At 37.7% G+C, this 24125-nt stretch overlaps 1 protein-coding gene across 3 annotated transcripts in view; it reads left to right on the top strand.

Moving 5' to 3' along the window:
- LOC145304200 (uncharacterized) overlaps nucleotides 1–24125 on the top strand; it is a 114909-nt gene that overhangs the window by 84822 nt on the left and 5962 nt on the right. Inside the window, exons 1-5 of one of the 3 annotated variants that reach the window (XM_080146016.1) lie at nucleotides 14469–14548; nucleotides 16372–16439; nucleotides 17132–17187; nucleotides 19986–20162; nucleotides 21400–21532. In XM_080146016.1, coding sequence (XP_080002142.1) covers nucleotides 16400–16439; nucleotides 17132–17187; nucleotides 19986–20162; nucleotides 21400–21532 — 406 coding nt within the window. In that variant the 5' untranslated portion in view covers nucleotides 14469–14548; nucleotides 16372–16399. Of the gene's footprint in view, nucleotides 1–14468; nucleotides 14549–16371; nucleotides 16440–17131; nucleotides 17188–19985; nucleotides 20163–21399; nucleotides 21533–24125 lie in introns of those variants that run through there. The other 2 variants (XM_080146018.1, XM_080146017.1) reach the window with 2 other exon arrangements.

Consider the following 24125-nt stretch of genomic DNA (forward strand, 5'->3'; position numbering starts at 1 on the left):
TTGAATAGATAATTATTTCATCGTATTAAAAATAGCTTTCAACAGATATCAAATAAAAAAAAGCTTTTTTATGAGTATATTCGTGGAAACTTGTCTGTAGTACAATGCTATACATTATTTTTTCAGTATGGCTGAGAACCTGTTCTGATCAAATATTAATCGGTTTCGAAGCCGTACTGAAAAATACCCATTCTAGCACGAAAATACGATAAATAACTATTCCTAAATTCCAATCTATTTTCATTTTACTCCATACGTTTGGAAGGGGCTGGCTTTGTGCTCGCTAGTAACTTTAAACAAAAATACAAGCTTTTCAAATATAAATAATACAATTAATATTTTTTAAAGCAAAGCTTTTCTATAATTAGGGTCGGTCCGTCCGTACGTCCGTCCGTCCGTACGTCTGTAACGGATAACTTTTTTCTTTAATTTAGGCATGTTAGAATTGTCCTATTGATTTCAAACTTTGCATGGTGATTTCTGTAGTAGTTAGATACGATTTAGAAAGCGTAGCAACTCTATAATCGTTACTAGAATGTCCGTACGTCCAATTTAAACATGTTGATTTTCACCTGTTTTAACAACAAAATTTGTATCAGATAAAATTATCCGATATTATAAGCGAAGCATCTCTATAATCAAGTCCTAAAAATGTAAGTATGTCCATAGACATTATCCTGTATCTAGCAGTTTTTCAATAAATTTACTTATAATTTTGCTTTGACTCTTATATATTTATATTCTTATTATTCAGTTCTGACACTATACAACTGTTAATGTCTGTTTGTCCTACCGTTTCAGTGCTTCGCTTTTATGGATGTTGTCATCCTTGTTCAAATATAAATTTAGGATATTTGTTAAAAAGGATACATAATGTCAAGGCTGAAGTAATCCATTAATAAAAACATATTTATAGAGATTATAAATCAAAAAGGATTAATTTTGTCATATTTTAAGGTAATATTATGTTTTGGAAATAGAATTTAAAAAAAAATAATAATAAATTTTAAAACAGGTGAAATTTTATCAAATCTGAAGGCTGCTATTTATATTTTGTCAAGTTTACATCCACTATAGAAACATTATATTTTAGGATTTTTTTATAGCAAACCTACTCTTCTATTACTTGAGATATGAAAACTAAACTTTTAAAAACAAGGATGACACATCCATAAAATCAAAGCTCTGAAACAGTAGGACAAACGAACTATAACTTTTGTTATATTTTACTTATTTTTTTATAGCAAACCTACTCTTCTATAACTAGAGACATGACAACTAAACTTATTTTCAAATATTTTAATTTAAAATCCAAGGATAGCAACAGCGTTTTGTGGTATAGCCCCCTTCGTGACATAGCATTCTGACATCGCTTTTCTCCTATTTCTGGCCCCTGCAGGGGGCCTAGCCCTGCGAGACAATCACCTAACCTAAAATAACCTTTCAAAGGAACCCCAAGAAAAAACTTTTTACCTTTAGCAATAAAACGAGGCGAGAATGCACCCCCCTCTCCTATAATCTTAGCTCCTATTAGGGCTAGAGTGCTATAGAATATCTTGCATGTCCCCTGTTTGATAAAGAATTTCCGACTATATGTCAGTAAAAGTTGTATTTGGCTTCCTTTACCTTTTTACTTATATAGCATATAAGTAAAATTTAACTCGTTTATAGCATATTCAATTATTTTACATAAAACATTTAAATAAAATGATAAAATGTAAAACAAACAAATAATTCTATTCATTTATTATTCATTATTTTAATACGTAAATTAGTTATTAATAGAGTAAAGTAGCTCAATATTACGAATGTTCTTCAACAAAAAATCTGATAAGTCATTTTAAATGAGGCTAAGCCAAGCCTTGCAACCTTTTTTTTTTTTGGGGGGGGGGGATAAACCCCCACTAAACAAAATCCTAAAGTGACAAAGGCACCAACAGAATTTTTGGTATTATGTTAGATTTAACTACTTCCCCCCTCCACCTTTCTAAAAAAGTTTATCACCAATATCACTGAACATTTAGTCTATAGTTTACAATGTACGTTTATTTATCCATGCATGATTGTGGTGCTTTGCTAGGTTATCAAGTTGTTTGTCCTCCTTGTTATTTTATTTATAATCTGAACTAAATAACACCGGAAATGAATAAAAGGATTTATATGAAACAAAAGGATCAGGTGCAGTTCACAGTAAAATGTTTCAAAAAAATTATGTGAACAAAATTTTAACCAACAAAAGAAGGTCTAAAAATAACTTAGTAATGAACATTTATCTAGCAGTACAAATTAATACCCTAAAGATATATTTTAATACATGATTTTTTGTCATTAAGCTTTCATTGGAATTTTACTATTCCAGATTATCTATAGGTCTTCTACTGTTGCTTTATGGCTGTGTGAAGGTATAACATGCTCTTTAAGTCGTTTGGCAGCTAGCAGCTTTCAAGTTTATAGATTTATGTAGATAATTGTTTACAGGAACATTTTACTGTGAACTAGACTCGATCCAAACAAAACAATAAAAATATTATATTCAAAAGGACAATGTAATAAACAAGTGTAAAAAAAGGATTATTATTTTGTTAAGTGCTTTTTTATATTACTAAAACGTTTATTTATTCTATATTTTAATATAAATTAAATTCTATCCATTATTTGCTATTTTCAAAGGGAGTTTTTAGAAAATAGCCTAAATCCATCCCTCCCCCTTGGTTACATACAAAATATAATCAATTCATGGTAGTTTTGACAATGCTAGTTTAAATAACTGATCAAGATTTTAATAAAAAACAAGGATGACAACATCCATAAAAGCGAAGCACTGAAACGGTAGTATATAGTGTCAGAACTGAATAATCAGAATATAAATGTATAAGAGTCGAAGCAAAATTGTAAGTAAATTTGTTGAAAAACTGCTTAATACAGGATAATGTATCTGGACATACTTACATTTTTAGTACTTGATTATAGAGTTGCTTCGCTTATAACATTATACTTTTTTGTCCCAGGAATCAACACACCAAAAATCAGATCATTCGGATAATTAGATCACATAAAAATTTGTTGTTAAAAAAGTAAAAAAATCAACAAGTTTAAAATGGACGCACGGTCATTCTTGTAATGCTTACATAGTTGCTACGCTTTCTAAATCGTACCTAACTACTAAAGGAATCACCATGCAAAGATTGAAATCGATAGGACAATTCTAACATGCCTAAATTAACGGGAAAAAGCTATCTGTTTGTGACGGACGGACGTACGGACGGACCGACCTTGATTATAGAAAAGCTTTGCTTTTAAAAACAAAAAGTTTGAGAACGCATGTTATTGTTTATTTTAGCTTAATAGTTTATTTTTTTATTAGCTTCTCTATAACTTACTTTCTCCTTCTGTCTATATGGCAAGAGAGATACATGTTTTCCTATTTACACAAAGTTGTATTGTTTGTCAATTAAGATCTGGATTCTACTTTCTCCTAGGAATACAGGGTCCAATTAAAGATTAAGGCGTAGCCGTTAATCAAAAATATAAAGTTTACCTGTTTTCTAAATTCATAAAAAAATCTATAAAATCTTTGCACATCTTATCTATACAATGCTTTGTCTGTCGGTCTGTTGGTCTGTCAGTAATAATAAAAAAGTAATTTTGGGAAAATTATACGGCTAAACATAAGCCTTTGTAGAACTGGTACACAGCCATACTGAAAAATTATGTCTAGCATCCTATCATATCCAGTTTTCTACGAATACACAAATGATACCAGTTTTTTAGCCTGTGCCTTTGGCATCTCAAGGCTGGTTTTAATAATTGTACATTGTATATTTGCGGAAAGCTGTTTATTATATGATGCGAGAAATAACGATTCCATTTTAAAAATAATATATAATTTATAATCTAAAAAAAAATATTTTATGTAAAAATTAGTTTATATAACTCAATAAAACAGATGTTATTTTTATCAATTTTAATTATGATTATTTTTTATTCGTTTTCTCTCGTTATAACCTCCCATTTTTAAAAGTGAAGCTTTTTTTATAATTAGGGTAGGTCCGTCCGTACGTCCGTTCGTAACGGATAGCTTTTTTCGTTATTTTAGGCCCGGGGTGCCAAAGGCACCTCGGGGCTAAAAAAAACTAGTTTTAATCTTATAATTGTACATTCTATATCCGCGGAAAGCCGTTTATAATACGATACGAGAAATAACTAATCTTTACAATTGATTGGGTTTATTTTAGCGGTAAATTATAAATAACGAATATTACGTAGAAAAGTTTTGTAATCAACTAAACTATTGAAAAGATTCTCTCAAAATGATTTGATAAAAACAGGTCTTTAAATGTAAAAATTTTAAAAATATTAATGTAGATAAACTCAGGGATAAGAGAAACGCCAAAAAAATGAATGTATATCCCCAATAATGATATACAAAATTATCCCTTCTGTAGATTACAATAATGAACCAACCAATCAAAAATTAAAAATCAAATGTTCCCAAACTTTCTGGACTAGTGTATTAAACAGCCAAATGTCCTTCCCTCCCTTAGATAAACTAGTGAATACTGCAAAAATCAGATGATATGTGGAAAGGTAAATTGGGAATAAATTATTCGTCGACCTTATATTTTAAAAGTATACAAAATTATTTTAACCCTTACAGCTCAGGCCCCAATTCCCACCTTAATACATTGGGGGGGGGGGGGGGGCTAATTTGACCACTATTCTTAGATGTTCATTGATATCCCAGTATTCACCAAAAAAATTTTAGGTCTCTATCTTATACACAAAAGTCATAACAAAGAAATTAAGATTTATTTAGATTTTTTTCTAAATTTTGGGCCACCTAACCGACTTTGACTGGACACCACGACCGACACAGACCAGATATCCTTATAAAATCAACTCTTGCCGACGTATAATTACCAAACTTAAAAAGTCATGAAGCCATAGCTCTCTATCTTACCTACAAAAAAAATGACATTGAAAAAACTAGAGGGGGGGTCAATATAAACAGCCCCCCCCCCCCCGATCTGTAAGGGTTAAGTATCTTTTAATAGGCCGGGTAGATTTAGAGGGAGGGGAAATTAGACATAAATTACACTGGTACCCAGAGTTTATAGTAATGTAATCTTATTTGTTGGATTACAATTTTTGTTTCTTGTTTCCATTTTGATTGGTCTTCCAGTGCCCTTAGTTTTTACAAATCAGATAAGTTTTTGCAATTTTACGACCATGATAAAGCTTTTCAACCCCTCTTCCTAACAAAATTTGAAAGAAAAAAATTTAAATATAAATAGTTTACTGTAACTTGTTGGTTTATGGCTATTGCCTAATCCTGATATTCTAAAATATTTTTTTAGTTGAAATTAAATTGTATAGCAAACAATTATGTAAAAAACTAAATTTTAATGGCCATATTTTTCTGTATGTTAAATAATACTTTATTACCTTCAAGTCAGGGCTGGGGTCGCAAATCTTTTGGACTCCTGCAGAATATTCAATTATTAAATTTAAATAAATATTAGACATTTAAAGACAGTTTAACAACAATATTATCTTCTCCCTCCCTGGTAAATTTAGTGTATATATTCAATATTCATAAGTGTGTGTCAAAAAATAACCAAATTTTAAGTTTGTTAAATACGAACTATCGCTGTTATAACTTGAATGGAATGACTTTTAGAAATACTATATTAATAAGGAGAATTTTTACACATTCTGGGCAGGTCCGTTCATTCGTTCATATTTCTGTACCTCTGTAATGGATTGCTTTTTATCCATGTTATAATTGTTCTATTGATTTTAAACTTCCAGGATCCCTCCAGGCCTGTGTCTATTAGTTACAATTTATAAAGCACCAGTGGCTTTGCCTGTAGCCTCTAGGGGCTTTGCCTCAAGAGGTAATTAAAAAAATTGTAGTACATGTGGTGTAGCACTAAATAGTTGGTATCATCTGCATCATCAAAAAAAAAATTATGGGGATTTTCTTATTTTTGGAGGGGTTTGGGGTGTCCCACCCACTAAGAAAATAGCCTAAAACCACCACATGACCAGTAGGTATATTTCCCGAAGAGTAGAATCCAATCAGTTCAGTGGTTACCAAGATCTTAAGAAACAGACGGACAGATCTCATTCTACTTTGTATTATAGACTAGTTGCTTCACCCCTATCCTCTATGGGCTTCGCCCCATGAGGTAATGGAAAGTCAACCCTCGTATAAGAATTTTTTTAGAGTTATATTTTCAATAAAGTTATTCTTTGCCGAATTACTCTTTGATAAAATTAAACCCAGGTTGTGCGCTGTACGCACAAAAATTTCAATTCGTAAAAATGAAACACAGGTTGTTCACCGTATACACAAAAATTGAAAACTCTTCTTAATTTTATTTAATACCTATATGTGCGACAACTTTTAAAAGATGTAAATTTTTAAAAATTACAAAAAGCCCAATAATTTTTTTGGGTGAATTATTAATTTTTTTTTTTGTGGGGGGGGGGGGGGGTTCATGGGATCTTCGCCCCATGCTGCAGTGGGGTTCCTCCACCCCAATTTCTTGATTTTGTTTATAAAACAAACAAAAAATTTAAAAATTTGGAAATGGAGATTTTTATTTTTGTGGGGCTGGAGTGTCCCACCCCCCTAGAAAATAGCTTAAAACCACCAAAAGACCAGTAGGTATATTCCCAAAAGAGTAGAGCCCAATTTGTTCAGCAGTTACTGGAGATTTTACAAAAAATGTGAATAAATTTTTTTGGGGGGTTGGTTTTTTTAGTTTTTGAAGGGGGGGTTGGGGGTGTCCCAACCACTAGGAAAATAGCTTAAAACCATCACAGGACCAGTAGGTATAATCCCTGAAGAGTAAAGCCCAATCAGTTTAGCAGTTACTGAGATCATAAGCTTCAGAAGGACAGACGGACAGACATCAAGCTACTTTGTATTATGGATAACAAACTTATAATAATTACCTAAAATTACATCTGGATTTTTTACATCCTTGTTTATTATACAGCATCAGTGCAAACAAAACTTAAATGCTTCAGAGCTTGCATTACAATTCTAACTCTCTATTCACAAAATATATTTATGTACCTTTAGATATTTTGTGGTATTCGGCAACCGTGAGCTATGTCTATGGCACCCCTGATCTGGGGTTCGGTGGAGGGTCAATGGCCCTCCCCCGAGTCCTGGGGAAGGGGTCTAGTGACCCCCTCCCTACGCTTAGAATTAATGATTGAATCTGTCATGTTTATTATGGTTAACTGTATTCTTAATTCTCCCCCACCCTTTCCAGGGACGGGGGAATCATTATTGCCCAAACTGACCATTGTATATGTATTATTTATGCTTTTATGTTATGATTATTTATTCCTATCCATGTAATTATTGTTTGTTGTATATAGCTTCAGTATCTCTTAACCCTTCAATAAAGTGACAACTGAAAATAGATGTTGATCATTATCTAGTGAAAGCTAGAGAAGCGTAGCTTCTCTATAGTAAGGTGTCCACGTCTGTCACACTGCCGTAATCTAATTGAACTCCGGTGTCTGCCATTTATCCTCGGCGGATACCACAACTTTGGTGACAGCTGTGTGAGATTACGGCGAACCACAAGTGTAGAGCAGACGCGCATCTGAGGCTAAGGTACTCCCAGCAGTGAATCTGGCAAAACTGACGCAAGCAACCTGAATTACCCACCCTGGACAGCAAAGTTTAACTCTGCATCCGGCAGTTGTGGAAGCGAGACAGCGAAATCTGACGAATAACCGCGAGCAGCGCTGATATCTAACGGAGAATTGAGCGCCAAAAGGGCTGAAACAGGCCTGCGGACCGGCTGAAACAAGCCAAATAAGTGTAAACGGCTGAAAATAGGCCAACTTTACTGCAAGAAATAGCAGGATCCGAACCAGTGGCGCTAGCAGGACGGGACATTCCCTGCCGCCATCAGCCGGATTTGGATCAGCGGCGCTAGCAGGACGGGACATTCCCTGCCGCCGATAGGCTGAAACATGCCACATAGCTGCAAGCTGCGAGCTAACATACGAGTGTAGTGCACCAGAACAGAGAAAAACTACGTCAACCCCGAGTATCCTGAGAAGCTACAACGCAGCCACCCATCTAGAAAACAGATATTATATCACATTTGCAGGGATTACCACCCTAGTGTGATGGCCAAACAATAGATTTATGAGCAAAGCTTGGCAAACAAATTGTTGTGTTGTGATAAATCTAAGAATAGAACAGGCTTGGATTACTGTGTATTGTGATAACAGCTAAAAATAGAACAGAGTTGGTAAACAAATCTGTTATGCAATTGTGATAAGGACAAAAATAGAAGCTAGATGTAATATAATCAAAACAATCTCAAGCCCACAGCACAACAACAATACACCCCTTATTCCAAGGGAAGGGGAGGGGCCCCTCTCCATTGAAGGCAAATACAATCAGGGTGATATAATAGATAAGCCTAAGATTAAGAAGAAAAGGCCCTATTACACCAGCACACAGTTACCCCCCTCCCTCACAGGGGGAACGGACGGAGTTACCCCCGTCCCCTCACGCGCTTCCCCCTTCCTACCCACACTAGACTAAGTCCGTCTGTAGTGTGGAGCTAGCGATCGGATACACAGAGCGCCATTCACGGGTAGCGCAACAGAGTGCGGAAAATATCATAAATCCAACGGACGAAGCGGACCAATGAGAGAGCGAGTTGAGGGGTGAGAGCGCGTTTTCCCCGTGTGCGCGGATTTGACGGCGCGAACGCGCGTTACAAGGACAGGAGATTCCACGCACACACACACACACACACACACACACCCTCACACCAGAGCGGAGCTACTCCATAGCATTTAACAGGGGTATTTTTAGCAAATAAAGAATTGCAAGTTTCTTTCCTTCTAGCTCTAGTGTGATAAGGAAAAACCCAATCAGTTCCTGACAGCAGTTCAGACCCTCAACATCTATCTACCTCTACCAGCCTACCCTATAACCTCAACACCTAACTAGTGATAAGTACAGCTAAGTTATATCTTTGTAACTAAACGCCCAACCTAGTGATACAAACAGTGTTGGCTGTTAGGCTAGGAAGCCTCAAGTGACAAACCATTCAATTTTAGTACTGTATAACTTTGTGCCCGCCGTTTCACCGTTGACCCAATGGACCAGCATCAAGCCCCAGGAGGTGACCAAGCCCCAGGATGGCTCCAGGATGACCCTCAGCCGGCCCCAGCCGAGTACCGCAAGCTGATGCTGAGCAATCTGCCGGAGTTTAGAGGGCCGCCCAAACAATCCTGGTCGGCACATATCCGCAGACTTGAGATGTCATGGGCGGCTTACCGCGTCCCACCTCATGATTCCCTCAACCGCCGCAACGCCCTACTACTGTCACTGGTAGGGCAAGCGGCGGAAATGGCGTCCCATCTGTTTGGCGAGGCAGGCCAAGCCTTGACCTACGAACAGGTCAAGACCGAGTGTGAGTTGCTATTTCGCCCTGCTTTTGAATCCCAAACGCTTAAACAAGCGTTTAGGGATTACAAGCAACACTCGACAGAACCTATACAAGCGTACATATCAACTAAGTGCGCCTTGTATAGGGACGCCTACAACCATGAGGATCTTGAGTTGTTGGTGGACGAATTAAATCGTGGAATTCGTAACGCCAACGTAAAACGCCTCATGATGAACCATGAAATTACGAGTGTACCTGAGTACACTCGTAAGGCCATGTTCACCGTGACCATGGTTACTAAGCAGCTGAAGGAAGGTGTGTGCTTAGTGGACTCGACCGACGGGCTGACTGGATCTGCCTGCATCCAGTTGCCCCAATATGACGAGTCGGAGCCAATGGAGATTGGCTCCTTGGCTCCGGGTCTCCACCAGATGGGGAAGGTCGCTCCAGATGACAAGGTTCCAGGCCGCTGCTACCGCTGCCAGGGGAGAGGCCACCGAGCTCGAGACTGCCCAACGCCTGTGGAAGTTAGCCTAGAGGAGAGACGCACCCAGCCACGCCGTGACCGTTCTGCCAAGTGTGAGCGTTGCCACTATGACGGTCACACGGCGGCCGATTGTAGAGCCGACTGGGCCCAGGTAGCCAGCCGCAGGCGCACCGCCGACAAGGGTGCCCCTCCAGGGAAGCCCAGCAGAGTGGCCCATATGGAAGGGAGCGCGCCCCCAGCACCACCACAGCAAGCAGCCGCCCCCAGAGCTGCGGACCGAGCCGATGGGATGCCGCAGTTTGGGACTGTCCCAGCTAGGATCAACGTACTGGGCGGCGCGGCTGAACCCAACCAGGTTGGCCTAGGCTTCAGTCTTAACCATCTGGGGCCAGAGCTGATACAGCCCAACAACATAGCCGAGCCAGAGGTGCTGAGGCCCCAGCCTTTCAGCCTCAACATGATGGAACCTGCCCGACTGAGCCTACCCAGCAAGAGTGGAGGGGCGCTGCCCAGCGTCCCTGAGACGGTGTATGGGGAGGCCCTGGCAGCCGCTGAACGAGAGAGGCAGGAGGTGCTAGCCAGCACCTCTGCATCGATGTATGGGACGCCACCCGGCGTCGCCACCTGGGATGATGGGGGGGTGCTATCCAGCGCCTCCCACCTGGTGCCTGGGGCGACAACCGTCGCCGCCACCAAGATACCTGGATCCTGGAACGAGCCAGCCTCCAACCTGATGTCTGGGGCGACAACCGTCGCCGCCACCGAGAGACCTGAGTCCTGGAACGAGCCAGCGGTCCCAGAGGAAGGGGTGACACCAGTCACCCCCAGTCAGCCAGCGCCACCAGCCTGCAGGGAGAGTCCAGCTACATGCCATCCAGAGCCCCCTGCCAGCCAAGGGAACCCAGCTGCTCAACATCAGGATAAGTTGAATTTGTTAAATGTGTTGTATCCAAAATATTGTAAACACCCAGCCTTGCCTGTGCCCCCTGCACCTGAGGCTGGGGAGATTGAAATTTGGGAAAATAAGGACTTGCCTGTGCCACATGCACCTGAGTTCCTAGGGCAGGGGAGGGCAGTGAGTAAGGGCGAGCCTGTGCCACATGCACTTCAGCCCCATGCCGCTGGGCATGCCTTGGACAAGGGAAGGGAGCACTTAGGGCTAGGGGAGCCGACACCCAGGCAAGTGCCAGTCGCTTGCCAGTCTGTCATTGGGGAGGGTATCGGGGTGCCTCGGCCGCATACAGATAACGCTCAATGGAAATTTGTATCTAGCCAGGAGCAGCCCAGCCGTGTCCAGCCCCAAGAAGTAGCCGTGACCAGAGCTGAAGATCCCCAGCCGCGTGTACGAGGAAGATGGTTACCCGGAAGCCTCTCCCATTGGTGGATGGTCCTGTGGGGCCTCCTGCTGGCAGCTGTGTGGCCTACAACCAGCTACGTCCTGGTGGGGTGGGACTGTGCCAACCCCACCCATGTCACGTCTTACAATAAAGAAAAGATGTGTGCCACGGAGCCCCTACACCAGGAGGTGCCCCTGGGCCATGAAGTACACGTCCTGCAGCAAGTCAAGGTGAGGGAAACCACTGGGTTCAGCTGTCAGCTCACCGTGTCCCAGTGGACATTCAGGTGTGGGGTATGGGGTCACCTCAAGGTGACCTCGGTCCCCACCCTCATGAGGCCAACCAAGATAGACCCAGAAGCGTGCCGAGACCTGGCCAGGAACCGAGTGTACACGTTGCCAGGCAAGACCCAGCCACTGACGTTCCAGCTGAACCACCCCCTGTTCTTCACCATTGACATGGTGGGCGCCCTCGTCAACAGCCCCGAGGGGGTGGGTTGCGAGGGGGAGGACGTCCACTTTGAGGGCCAGCTCTACCGCAACGAATTAGTGCTCCAGGAGCGGCGGCTGCTGGTCAAGGAGGAGACCTATGTGGTGGAGGATGGACGGGTGGAGTCCCAGTCTGACCACCTGACCCTAGAGTGTCCCCATTCTGAGCTGTCCTGCATCACTGGGGAAGCAACCTACGTGTGGGACCACCTGGGAAGAGATTGCCCCTTGAGGCTGATCCGCAGCCTCCAGCCCAGCCTGGTGATGGATGCATATCTGGTTGACCATCAGGCCCAGTTTTTCATCAACATGACCAACCCCACCTCGATTGTGAACTGCGACTTCGAGGCCCATGCCACCAACCATCCAGCGTTGTTCGTGGCAGCTGACCCAGCCGCGGCTGCGCTGCCCAGAGTGTCGGCCAGGGATGTTGACGTTCCCCTTCAAGCACAGATCCATGCAGGTTATATTGGGTTTACCCTGGAAACGCGCATGAAAAGCACTGCAGCAGAAGAAGTAGCGGCCAACTGCTGGAAGCTCCAGCAACTAGATCCGGCCCACCCGGTGCGTGTCCAGGGGAGCACGTTCTCGGTACTGAGGGGAGACATCCTGCTGCAGCTGACCTGCCAAAGGCACAAGTACGTTGTCCGCGAACACAAGGAGTGTTGGGACAAAGTGCCAGTAGAGCCCACAGGTTTTGTAGACGCTGTGACACGGGTATACAGTGAGCACGCCACCAAGATTCCCTGCTCCTCCACCTACCCCCTGACTGTGCACGCGGAGGAAGGCTGGATAGAGTTAACCCCTGCTCCCAAGAAGAGGCCACCCCCGCTGGATACGCCTAAGCAGTTGTTGACAGAACCCTTAGATGACTTCAGTTCAGGTGGTTTGTATTCGCAGGCTGAGTTGAACGACTGGCAACAACTGCTGGCGTTCCCAGCATACAAGAGTGCCATGCTGACCGGCCTATCCTATGGCTCCTGCGTTCAGCAAGGCAGCTGTTCGGCCACAGGAGACCATGGGATAGTGTCCTACAACATTGACCGACTGGCGGAGGAAGGAGAGGCAGCCCTGGATGTCTGGGCAGGATTTAGACAAGCCATCCACGAGTGGGGAGATGGCGCAGCCATACTGTGCTTGCTGTTGTTGATCCTCAAACTGCTGGGGGACCTAACCATCATTTCTCTGGCAGCAGCACAGGGAGGAGTCCGGGCAGCCCTGAATGCGATATCACAAGTGTTCCTGTACCATCCAGCTTTATATAGGAAAGCGCTGGCTAGAGCCAGGCTCAACCATGCCAAGTCCCGGGACCTTTCAGTGGACTGGGATGCCATTCCCATCGGCAGGGAAGCAGCCGAGGAAATGGTGTCTATGAAATCAACTGACAGCGGGCATGACCGCCCAGGTAGGCCAGGACCGCCCTCTGGCAGACCCCGCGGCCCCTCAGGAGGACAGGCCGCTGCTCAGACAATCAACCTGGCAGCCAGTGCCCCAGCCGCTGCCAACAACAACCAGCAGGCCCCACTGCTGACCGTTCCAGCAACAACTGTGCCACCAGCAAACCTGATACCTGCCGGCGCTGACCAACGTATCCAACCCAAGTCAGCCTCTGCCTTCTATCCCACATTGGGAGCCCATCAACCCTAAGAAGATACTCACCACTAGGATTCCATTGAATCATTATCGTTTGTATATATTTTAGCCCTAAGGAGCGGGCCGAAGGCCTCAACCACTGTCGGAAGTCTGGTAGGGAAACCACCTCCCAGCCTTCCGAGGGGAGAGTTGTGGTATTCGGCAACCGTGAGCTATGTCTATGGCACCCCTGATCTGGGGTTCGGTGGAGGGTCAATGGCCCTCCCCCGAGTCCTGGGGAAGGGGTCTAGTGACCCCCTCCCTACGCTTAGAATTAATGATTGAATCTGTCATGTTTATTATGGTTAACTGTATTCTTAATTCTCCCCCACCCTTTCCAGGGACGGGGGAATCATTATTGCCCAAACTGACCATTGTATATGTATTATTTATGCTTTTATGTTATGATTATTTATTCCTATCCATGTAATTATTGTTTGTTGTATATAGCTTCAGTATCTCTTAACCCTTCAATAAAGTGACAACTGAAAATAGATGTTGATCATTATCTAGTGAAAGCTAGAGAAGCGTAGCTTCTCTATAGTAAGGTGTCCACGTCTGTCACACTGCCGTAATCTAATTGAACTCCGGTGTCTGCCATTTATCCTCGGCGGATACCACAATTTAACAAAATAATAGATACAACCTAGATACATCATATCTAAATCAACCAATAGGAAATCAATGAAGGAACAGTCTGACCTTATTAGTGTTTAGAGTAAGCCATGAACCGTCGCATTTCTTAGGATAAGGGTTTTCTTGGGCAATTCATATCGTGTACAATTTTATTCCCTTAAATAATGTGAAACATATGGCATAACAAATAATAAGTCAGCTTAGTCTTAGGATAAAGTAAGCTTTGGGGAAATTATATCCTCCAAATAATTCGATGCTCATATGAATGAACTATATGTGACAACAAAAATAATTTAGGTGTTTGTCTACTTATACAATTTCCTTTCTGATTTGGCAGATTATGGGGCCGCTTTGACCATCTAAATCTACTTTATTTATTATCAAAATAAACACCTTTTCCATTGATTTTGTTGCATTTAAAAGTGGGGATTTTTGTTAGTAAAATAAGTCTTTCAATCTCGTTGGATCTACCTTGTAGGTGAGAAAGAAAGGTTACACATATTTGTAACACGTAATTCTTGTTAGGTAGTATATTTAATTATTTCTTAGTAGCGAAGCTACTCTCTAATTTGAAATGTCCGTTTGTATGTATGTATGATTTTCTCGGCTCCTGTATAAGATAGAGGGCTGAAACTTCTTGTCATTATTTCCATCAATATGGAGCATTATAAGGTAAAAAATTGGCCTCATTCTAAAATTCCGTAATTATTACTAGTCACAGTAATGTTAAAGCTATCAAGTTTTAATATTGGATTGCTTTAAATGTTGTTATTTAAAACAAATTTCTATGAAAATTAGTTAAAAATACAAACAAAAATCCAGTGCAGTAATTAATTGGTGTATTTAAGTTGTATCTATGATTAGATTAACAGTATAAATATATTTAATTTAACCTAAGAAATAAGAGTTAGATTTCCAGAGAAAGAGAGAGAGAGAGGGGGGACAATGGGTTGTTTATTACACTAGTCCCCAAAGTTTTACAATAATGTTTTTTTTATTCGTTGGCTTAACATCTTTAGAAGCTTTTACTGAATTTTGATTGGTTGGGGTATCAAGTTGAATTTTCAAATATTTCAACTACTTATTTAAATCTACAGAAGGGGTAATTGACTTCAAACCATGAGATGTTCATACCCATAAAAGCTTAAGTTTAAGAAATCAACTCTATTGATCAAATGTTTTCTGAGAAAATTAAAGTTAGGTTCATTTTTAGGGTTAATTTGAGCCCCGGAGGGCTAGGGGTTGGCAGCAGGGGGTTGACTTCTAATCTAAAGGATAGTTTATAACCATGAAAGCATAAGTCTAAGAAATCATCTCTATTGATCAAATGGTTTCTGAGATAATTAAGGTTAGGTTCATTTCCAGGGTTTTTTTTGAGCCCCGGAGGGCTAGGGGGTGGGGGTAGAGGGTTGACTACGAAACTATGAGATGTTCATACTCATAAAAGCTTAAGTTTAAGAAATCAACTCTATTAATCAAATAGTTTCTGAGAAAATGAAGGTTAGGTTCATTTTTAGGGTTAATTTGTGTCACCTTAAGCAAATCAAAGCGTTTGATAAAAAATTTGTATTTTTTGAAAAATTTCCAGGTACGGTTGCCCTTGAAAAAAAAATTTTTACCTATTGTTCTATTCAGTAAGGAATACATATATTTAGAGCACATTATCGTTCTACTATTATTTTTAAGCCTTAGAACACACACCTTTACGGAATTTACTAGAAATTTACGTCCCCCTTTATCCAATGAAAAGAATAAAAACATTAATATTTAATAAAAAAAATACCTTTTTAAGAGAAAATCGGAATTACATTATCCCCCCCCCCCCCATTAAAAAAGGCTTGGATGTCCTTCGTGTTACATCAAAGCCTTTTAAAACAAATGATTTTAAATGTTTGAAAAAAACGAATTATATATAATGCTACACTTCTAATTTAAAAATGAAACATAACAAAAAAAATCGCTCCTTAAATGTGAAAACTATCGTAATAAAGGTTCCAATGGCAGTTTTAATTGATTTGTGTTTTTACATAGAATAATATCTATAGAATGAATAAGCACATATGTAGAGAGTCATATATGGTAGATTAAGTGAAGAAATTAAAAATAACTTTTATTAACATTATAATTCTTATTTTGTTATTAGTGGAAAATTGTCTGTAATACGATGCTATACATGTATGACATTTTTACTGAGAACCGGTTCTTATCTAGCGGATATTTATCAGTTTCAAAGCCATACTGGAAATTAATTTCGATCTAGATTTTTGTTTCTTAATGAATGTTATCTATTTTGTTTTATTTAAAATAATACCTAATTATTCATCTATAACTATCTATGTATTTTTCAGGAAGTAAAACTAATATAATAAAATAAAAATGTATGGCTTTGGACGTTTAACAGTATTATGCATTTTTAGTAAGTTCTTTCAAATATTTTAGAACGAAGCTACTCTAATTTTAATAAAGTATGTCTGTTTGTTCATTATGAAAATTTACGTAGTGGGACAAAGTGACTTAACAGTCAGTCATGAGACCCCATAAAAATGAGGGAAAAGTGGGAAAGAAAACCCCTACAAGAGATGGATAATCCCATATTTTTATGACGTCACATGGCAGATTTTTGAGTTACTTTGTTTCACTACAAATTTACATTTCTTGGATAATATCATTAATAAACTGCAGATTTTTTGTGAAGATTTCCCCTGCAGTATTTTCTATATAACTCATCTTATAGAAAGAAAATCATATATCATATAAATCGCATCGTATTATAGATAACTTTTGATGAGTAATAAAATCAAAATTTAAAAATATTCTAGTATGGCTTTAAAACCGATTAATATCCACTGGATTTGAACCGGTTCTCTGCCATACTGGAAAGTCATGTTCAGCATCGTATTACAGATAATTCTTCAGAAATAGAAATAGAAAAATAATACAAGTTTATTATAAATTTCTACGGTCCGTTGGGTCCAACAAAGCTGGAAATAATCTTACATTTTTTCTTCACTTTACTTACTTCCGGAAAGCTGTCTATAATACGATAAGATAACTAACGCTTTTATTTTTTCATTTTATGGAAGGTTACATCCTTGTCCATTATTTCAGTTTGTTTTGGACATTTGAGAGCAAAACCAAGTGAATTAAAACTTGGTATACAACAGGTAGGAATTTATTATAAGTATCAGCGTTGCTGAGCCGATTGATTTTGGTGCGGCTCCGGTTCCGGCTCCGCGGAGCCGTCTGTGATGATGGCGGCTCCGGCTCCCCACATATATTTTTGACTTTTGAAGGTTTTAAAAGTTCAATTTTTTATAAAAATGGACTTGAAAAACTTAAAAGGTGCATTTGCACATGACAAAACAAAGTTACCAAATTAGAATTTATAAATAAAATCTCTTTATTTATCTAGTCCAGAGCCAGAGCCGTTTTTTAACGAAGATTACCGCTCCAGATCCGGCTCCAGGAAAATATGGTGGCTCCACGGCTCCCGGCTCCGCAACACTGATAACTAGCCAAGCTACATATAAAATTTATTTTTCCAATAGTCTTTTCGTTTGTTTCATTTGATGATTTTTTACTAACACAAAATAATTTAATTAAGTAAGCCCAAGTCCCAACTTTAGTAGAAAAATTAACCTGAATTTGAAAATAACAAAAGTTTTCTTATTCGTTGGCTTATTAAACTTTGCGTAGTTCTATGTACAAATCTTCACTGTCCAAAGCTTCCCACCAATAATCTCAATCTACAGAAGGGGTAATTTTATTCATTATCATTGTGGATGTACATCAATTTATTGTCCATTGTCTTATCCCTTAGGATCACTTGAAAACCTAACCTAACTCTCAAAACCTTTTCTCATTTGTGACCTCGGCTTATTTTCAAAGTTTCAAAAACCGGACCATTTTCTTTTTTTACAATCAAGTTAAATATCTTAATGATTCGGTCAAATCAAACCCTTTTTTCATTAGTTTTAAACTTGTAATGATTATTCTTCAGTGATAAGACAATAGAAGATAAATTAATGTATCTACTCTCATAATTATAGAAATAAAAATTGGGGTATGTATTAATGCAATAATGATTTATGACTAACATATTGTTTAAGCATACTAAAGAAAAAGCTTTAAGACAAGCTTTTTTTTTTTTTTGGGGGGGGGGTGGGGGAATAACCCACCTTTTGTACACGCCCTTGTTGAAAAAAAAGTCAAATTCCTGTTGAACTAGTGGCTATACTTAAATTATTTAATTAAAAAAGTACGTTTCTTTCATACTACAAAAATCAAATTTATTAGCCGTTTATGTTGATTTTCAAACATTACATATACAAAAGTATCTTAATGGTATATATGATGTATGTATGATAAGATCTCGGAAATGACTGTATTTTATTAGTCTTGGAAAGGTTTTAGCCTATTTTCACTAAACATTTTCTTTCTTTTATAAATTACATAAAAAAGGGGGTTTGGATATTTTCTTGATTGACCACTTTAACATAACATTCAAAAGTTTTTCCACATAAATCTTAAAAACGGCCAAGCAGCATATTCAAATCTTTGCTTTTTATAATTTTTAGAAACTAGCTGTTTTGAGTGGACATATTAGAAATTGATTTAAGAACTTGTTTTTGGTTTTCTTTGGTCTTGGAATTTATCTTCATCAAGTGGCAACACTTCCAGGGATATTAAGGGATAAGACAATGGTCAATAAACTATTGGTTGAAAAGTTTGGACACTACGAGATTGGAAACAAACAAACAAAATTAAAGACATTATATCTATTTATATTTTGATATCTAATTTATCTATCTATTTTATTTGTATTAGAATCTATCCATCTTTCTATATTAATTTAACCAATATTTACTTTTAAAAATATCGAGCATTACTGATTAACTTATTTACCATCTCGCTATCTATCTATCAACTTACCCACTAGCTCATTATCTATCTATCTATTTTACAAACTAGCTTATTATTTATCTATCTATCTTAAAAACTAGCTTATTATCTATCTATCTATCTTACAAACTAGCTTATTATCTATCTATCTATCTTAAAAACTATCTTATTATCTATCTATCTATCTTAAAAACTAGCTTATTATCTATCTATCTATCTTACAAACTAGCTTATTATCTATCTATCTATCTTACAAACTAGCTTATTATCTATCTATCTATCTTACAAACTAGCTTATTATCTATCTATCTATCTTACAAACTAGCTTATTATCTATCTATCTATCTTACAAACTAGCTTATTATCTATCTATCTACTTTACAAACTAGCTTATTATCTTTCTATCTATCTTACTAACTAGCTTATTATCTATCTAACAAACTAACTTATTATCTATCTATCTATCTTACTAACAAGCTAATTATCTATCTATCTTACAAACTAACTTATTATATATTTGGCTATATATCTATCTATCTATCTATCTTACTAACTATCTTATTATCTATCTATCTACCTCCTCTCTCATTAATCAAACAGAATTGAATCTTAACACAAATCAGACAAAGAGACTTCAAAATTAGAAACCCTCAAAAACAACAGAAAATTTTATATTTTACGAAGCGAAGCTATTCTATTACTATGTTATGTGCATTCGTCCGACTTTCTAGCCGTCAATAACCATGTTTTGTGATGTTAAATCTAAATTTTAAAGACTTTTTTGACTATAACATAATACTTTTTTGTCATTTTGTAAGTACATCTAATTATGACTTTTTATACTCTGAGAATGGTCAACATTTTTTGAGAAAATTGTTCTTTTGTATGGACCAGCCTATCCCAAAGTTTCAAAATATTTAACTTTTTAATTAGTATGTCTTATCGTCATGCAAAGACTTAAAAAGCACACCTTAATTATGTTTTTAATTATTTTTTTCATGACTTTAAGACTTAATTAACCTAGCCTTAAAATAAGTATTAATAATCTTTTTAATTGCAGGTTGCTCTTTTGGCTTTTGCCGCTACTGCCAACGCCGCTGTTCTGCCCGCCGGCTTCTTTGGCAGTGCCTATGCCTACCCCAACGACTTCAACGCCGCCAACTTCAACGACGCCGCCGAATTAATTGATCACTATCCCCTCCTTTATTTACCTCATATTAATACGAAAATAATAAAGGTAGGCCAAAAGCGGTGACACCTATCCCCATTTTGCTAGGGCACTATATACAGCTACTTAAATTAAATCTAAATTTAATTCATTAAAAGACAAAAAGAATCTAATTTGTCAACTTATCCGCCAATCAAAAATATTTATTAATCTGATTCTATTTTCTGCTACCCTCTGGGAGTCCTCCCCGCCGCCACCATCGCCAAGGCCGAGTAAGCAGCCCGCCGCCGACCCCGTTATTTTTTCTGCCTCATGAAATAATACATAAATCGCTAAAATATACAATAACACACACACACACGGACTGTCCCCATGAAAACACTTCTGATATATTCTCCTTAAGACTACCTGTTCAGGGATACATCAATTACTAAAATCAGTCAATAAATAAGGAAATTATGCTCCAAAACATGAATATCCCTGTTATAAGGTTTCCCCTCTGGTATACTGGATTTACTTGATTTACCTCACTCAACTTTCTGGCGTGTTGTAAAGTGAAAAAACTACCCCCCCCTCCCCTTATTTTTGATTTTCTTCAAAATTAAGGGGGGGGGGGGTTAAGTCTTTGCCTTGCCCTGCTTTTTTCCTCCTTGCCGTTTTCCAGACATTAAAAAACTATCCCCCCCCCCTTATTTTTGATTTTTATCAAAACTAAGCGGGGGGGGGGGGGGGTTCGGTGCTCCGGTCTTCACATGTAAGCAAGCACCGACTCAAAATTAACATCCACAACGCACTGTTTCCTTGAAATATCAAGGACTTTCTACGTTCAGGTCTCATTATTAGAACATAACCGAATCCTGGTGTCCTTAAAAGTATATGTGTCAATAACGATAACATTAGTAAACTTTAACATAAAATTACTATTTCTTAATGAACAGAAATTAATCATCTTTTACTGACAGTGTACAATAAATCCACAAGAAACCTTTTGTAACTTTCTTACATGTAAGATCAGATTTTGTGAAGATTTAGTGAAGATCTTCAAACAGATTACATAGACACAGAGGCGTGCAGAGCTCGGGTGTATCAACCCCTCTGGCAAAATTAAGTGGAGTGGATGCACCCCCTACACGATACAATATAAATTTGGGTGAACACATGGAAAGTGGATACACAATCTTTACTATAAAATAAACCCCTCTTGTGGTCTATAATATACTATATACATTTTTGAATACCCTTCACGTTGCCCCTGCCGGACAATTTAAGTTGAGGACATTTTTAAATAATATTTTCTGTTTTTCAGGTATTAACTGATCTGATGGACGAAGATGATATGCCAATGATAAGGCCTCAACAAGTCAAGGAACGTCCGACTTTCCAGGAAGCCCCAAGGACAGGACGCAGACACCGTGCCATGAGAGGTGGGTTTATTTCAGGTCCTTTTTTTTTAAAGAAGGCGATATTATCTTGACTAGCCTACAGCTTACGTTGTTCGCTGGTCTGTAATGCTCTTGAGAATATTAAATATCCGTACTGGAAAGGTAGAAGGCTAATGCAATTATTAAGGTATAAAATCCGATTAGTTAAGAATTTGTAGAGGGCCCGATCTTTCAGGGTTAAGACAGAAGACTTATTTTATGTTTTCTGACCAATGCACCTCTACTCTAAGAATAATATTGTCTGTCGGTCTATCGGTAATGCTCTTAAATAATTTTCCCAGCTTTTATCGAAGATATTTTTTGTGTAAAGATTCACTATGCATCATTTCTTTATATGTCTGTCTGTTGTGCACCCTTTTTGCTTTTATTTGCTTTGACTTTTGTTTTTTTTAAATTCAAGAGCTTCTATAGTTATGGATGTTGTCATCCTTATTTACCTGATAATGTTAGTAGCGAAAAGTTTAAAATTTTTATTCCTTACTTAGTCCGTTATTCTGTCTATAGAATACTAATATTTTGTGTGAAGTTTTGTATGACCACTGCACTGATCATGGTTCGTCTGTCTGTTGGTTATGCCGCGTTTTCTTCTTTTTGCTTTTGAGTTTTACTTTTACTATTAGGATTTTTGCTACTTATGGATATTATCATCTTTGTTGATGATTTTTAAACTCAGGGATCTTAGGAAATAATTTTTGATATTTATTTTACATCCCCCATGATGATAAACAGGGGTAAGCCTTCGGTTGATTTAAAAGTTTGAACACTTCTTGTTTAGAACTGACGAAACACTGATTAAGTTTTTTAGTCAAAGTGGTTACTAAACTTTGGTTACCAGTGTAATTTACAGTCATATGTTACCTCCTTCCCTGAGGAAAAGAAATTTTGGAATTGAAATTATCCTTCTTACTCTATAATTCACTCTAAAATATTTGTTTTCTCAGCTGCTATAAAAATTAGATGGCTTAAATTTTTAATCAAGATTATAATAGACATTTGTTATTATAATTGCTTATTGCTTATTTATAATTTAAGATGTCCGTCCGTTCGTCTGTTGGCAAGGATTAGAGGAAAAAGTAATTTTCTCATTTGCTATTCAATGGCTGAAAATTGTGTTAATATTCCCTATATAGCTTGCCAGTATGGACCATATCTATTGGTTAGTTCTTTCATCCAGTAAAAGAGAAGGAAATGGGGTAAAAGGGTTGTATAATGTTAATGATCTATTTCTTGTTAAAAGCCAAACTTTTCTACAGTGGGGGTTGATCTGTCCATCCGTACGTCCCTAACAGATAGTTCTGATAGCCCTATCACCATGACATTAGTATGTCCAAATAAAATAACTTTTATTTAAGCTATTAAATGACATATTTACTTAAATTTTTGCTGAAATCTAAATATTTTTACTCTATATTTCTTAATGTTCTTTAGTAGAATTGATTAATGTTTCTATTTTACGGATTTTGTCATCCTTGTTAATTTTATTAATTATCAGAGATAATTACTCTTTTTAAATACTATCGCTCCTTGCCTTACAAATTTTATTCTCTTATTCTTCAATTAAATGTTCATTTTATCATCTCTTCAAATTCAGCTTGTAATAAATTTAGAATGCCTATGATTATTTATGTACTCCCCCCCCCCGTCTCTCTCTCTCTTTCTTTCTCTCACTCCCCCCCCCACCCAACCTCTCTCTTTCTCTCTCATTCTCCTGTTCTCTCTCGGTCTCCCCCCTTTCTCTTTCTATCTCTCTCACTCCTTCTCTTTTTCTCTCTCTCTTCATATATACGTTACACATAATGATTAGACTTTAACATTTTACGTTATAATATCTGTTTAATATATATTCAATCAGTAATTATTAGTTTTATATTTACACCCAATTGTCCTTATATCCTAAAACAAAATCTAAAATATAACATTATGTTTTAACATGTATATATATAAATATGTTTATAATATGTAATATTATCATATTTAATTTGTCTATGATTTGTCTAATAAGAAGAATAAATCATTTAAAACACATATTTACACCCAATGTAACAAAACACAATTTAACGTTTTGCTCCATTTTTTTTATCATATTTTAAAAATTGAAATCCTAATATTCTTCATTTCAATTTATTGTCCTCAAAGGGTTGAAATGTTTAGTTCAATATCTGACCACATTACGGGAGTGTCGCATGAATCATTTCATTTTAAAACTAAGTTTTCTTAGATTTACTATAATATAAAATTAAGTTTTCTGTTTTATGAATAGAAATCAAATACTTCAATGTTATTAAAATAGCAACATGAATTAAAAAACTAAATTTATGATGCTAAAAGTAGAATAATGGGTCTTAACGTTCTGGTCAATGAGAATTTAATAGGGATTATTGGAGCACTATGAGTTTTATACACCATACTTTTGGAAGATTCGAGCTCATTTATAGACGTTTATTTCCTATACAGATCTGTCATGGATCTTGATGCAATAAAGCAGGCTGTTTTGTAAATGTTAAAAATTGGAAGATTTCATTAAATAAAAGTAATCGCAAATATACTTAGTAAATGATTATGCATGTCGCCACAAAAATATTTTTGAAAA

The sequence above is a fragment of the Acartia tonsa genome, chromosome 13, assembly GCF_053477335.1.
Source record: "Acartia tonsa isolate MP-2025a chromosome 13, ASM5347733v1, whole genome shotgun sequence".
Classification (NCBI taxonomy): Eukaryota; Metazoa; Arthropoda; class Copepoda; order Calanoida; family Acartiidae; genus Acartia; species Acartia tonsa.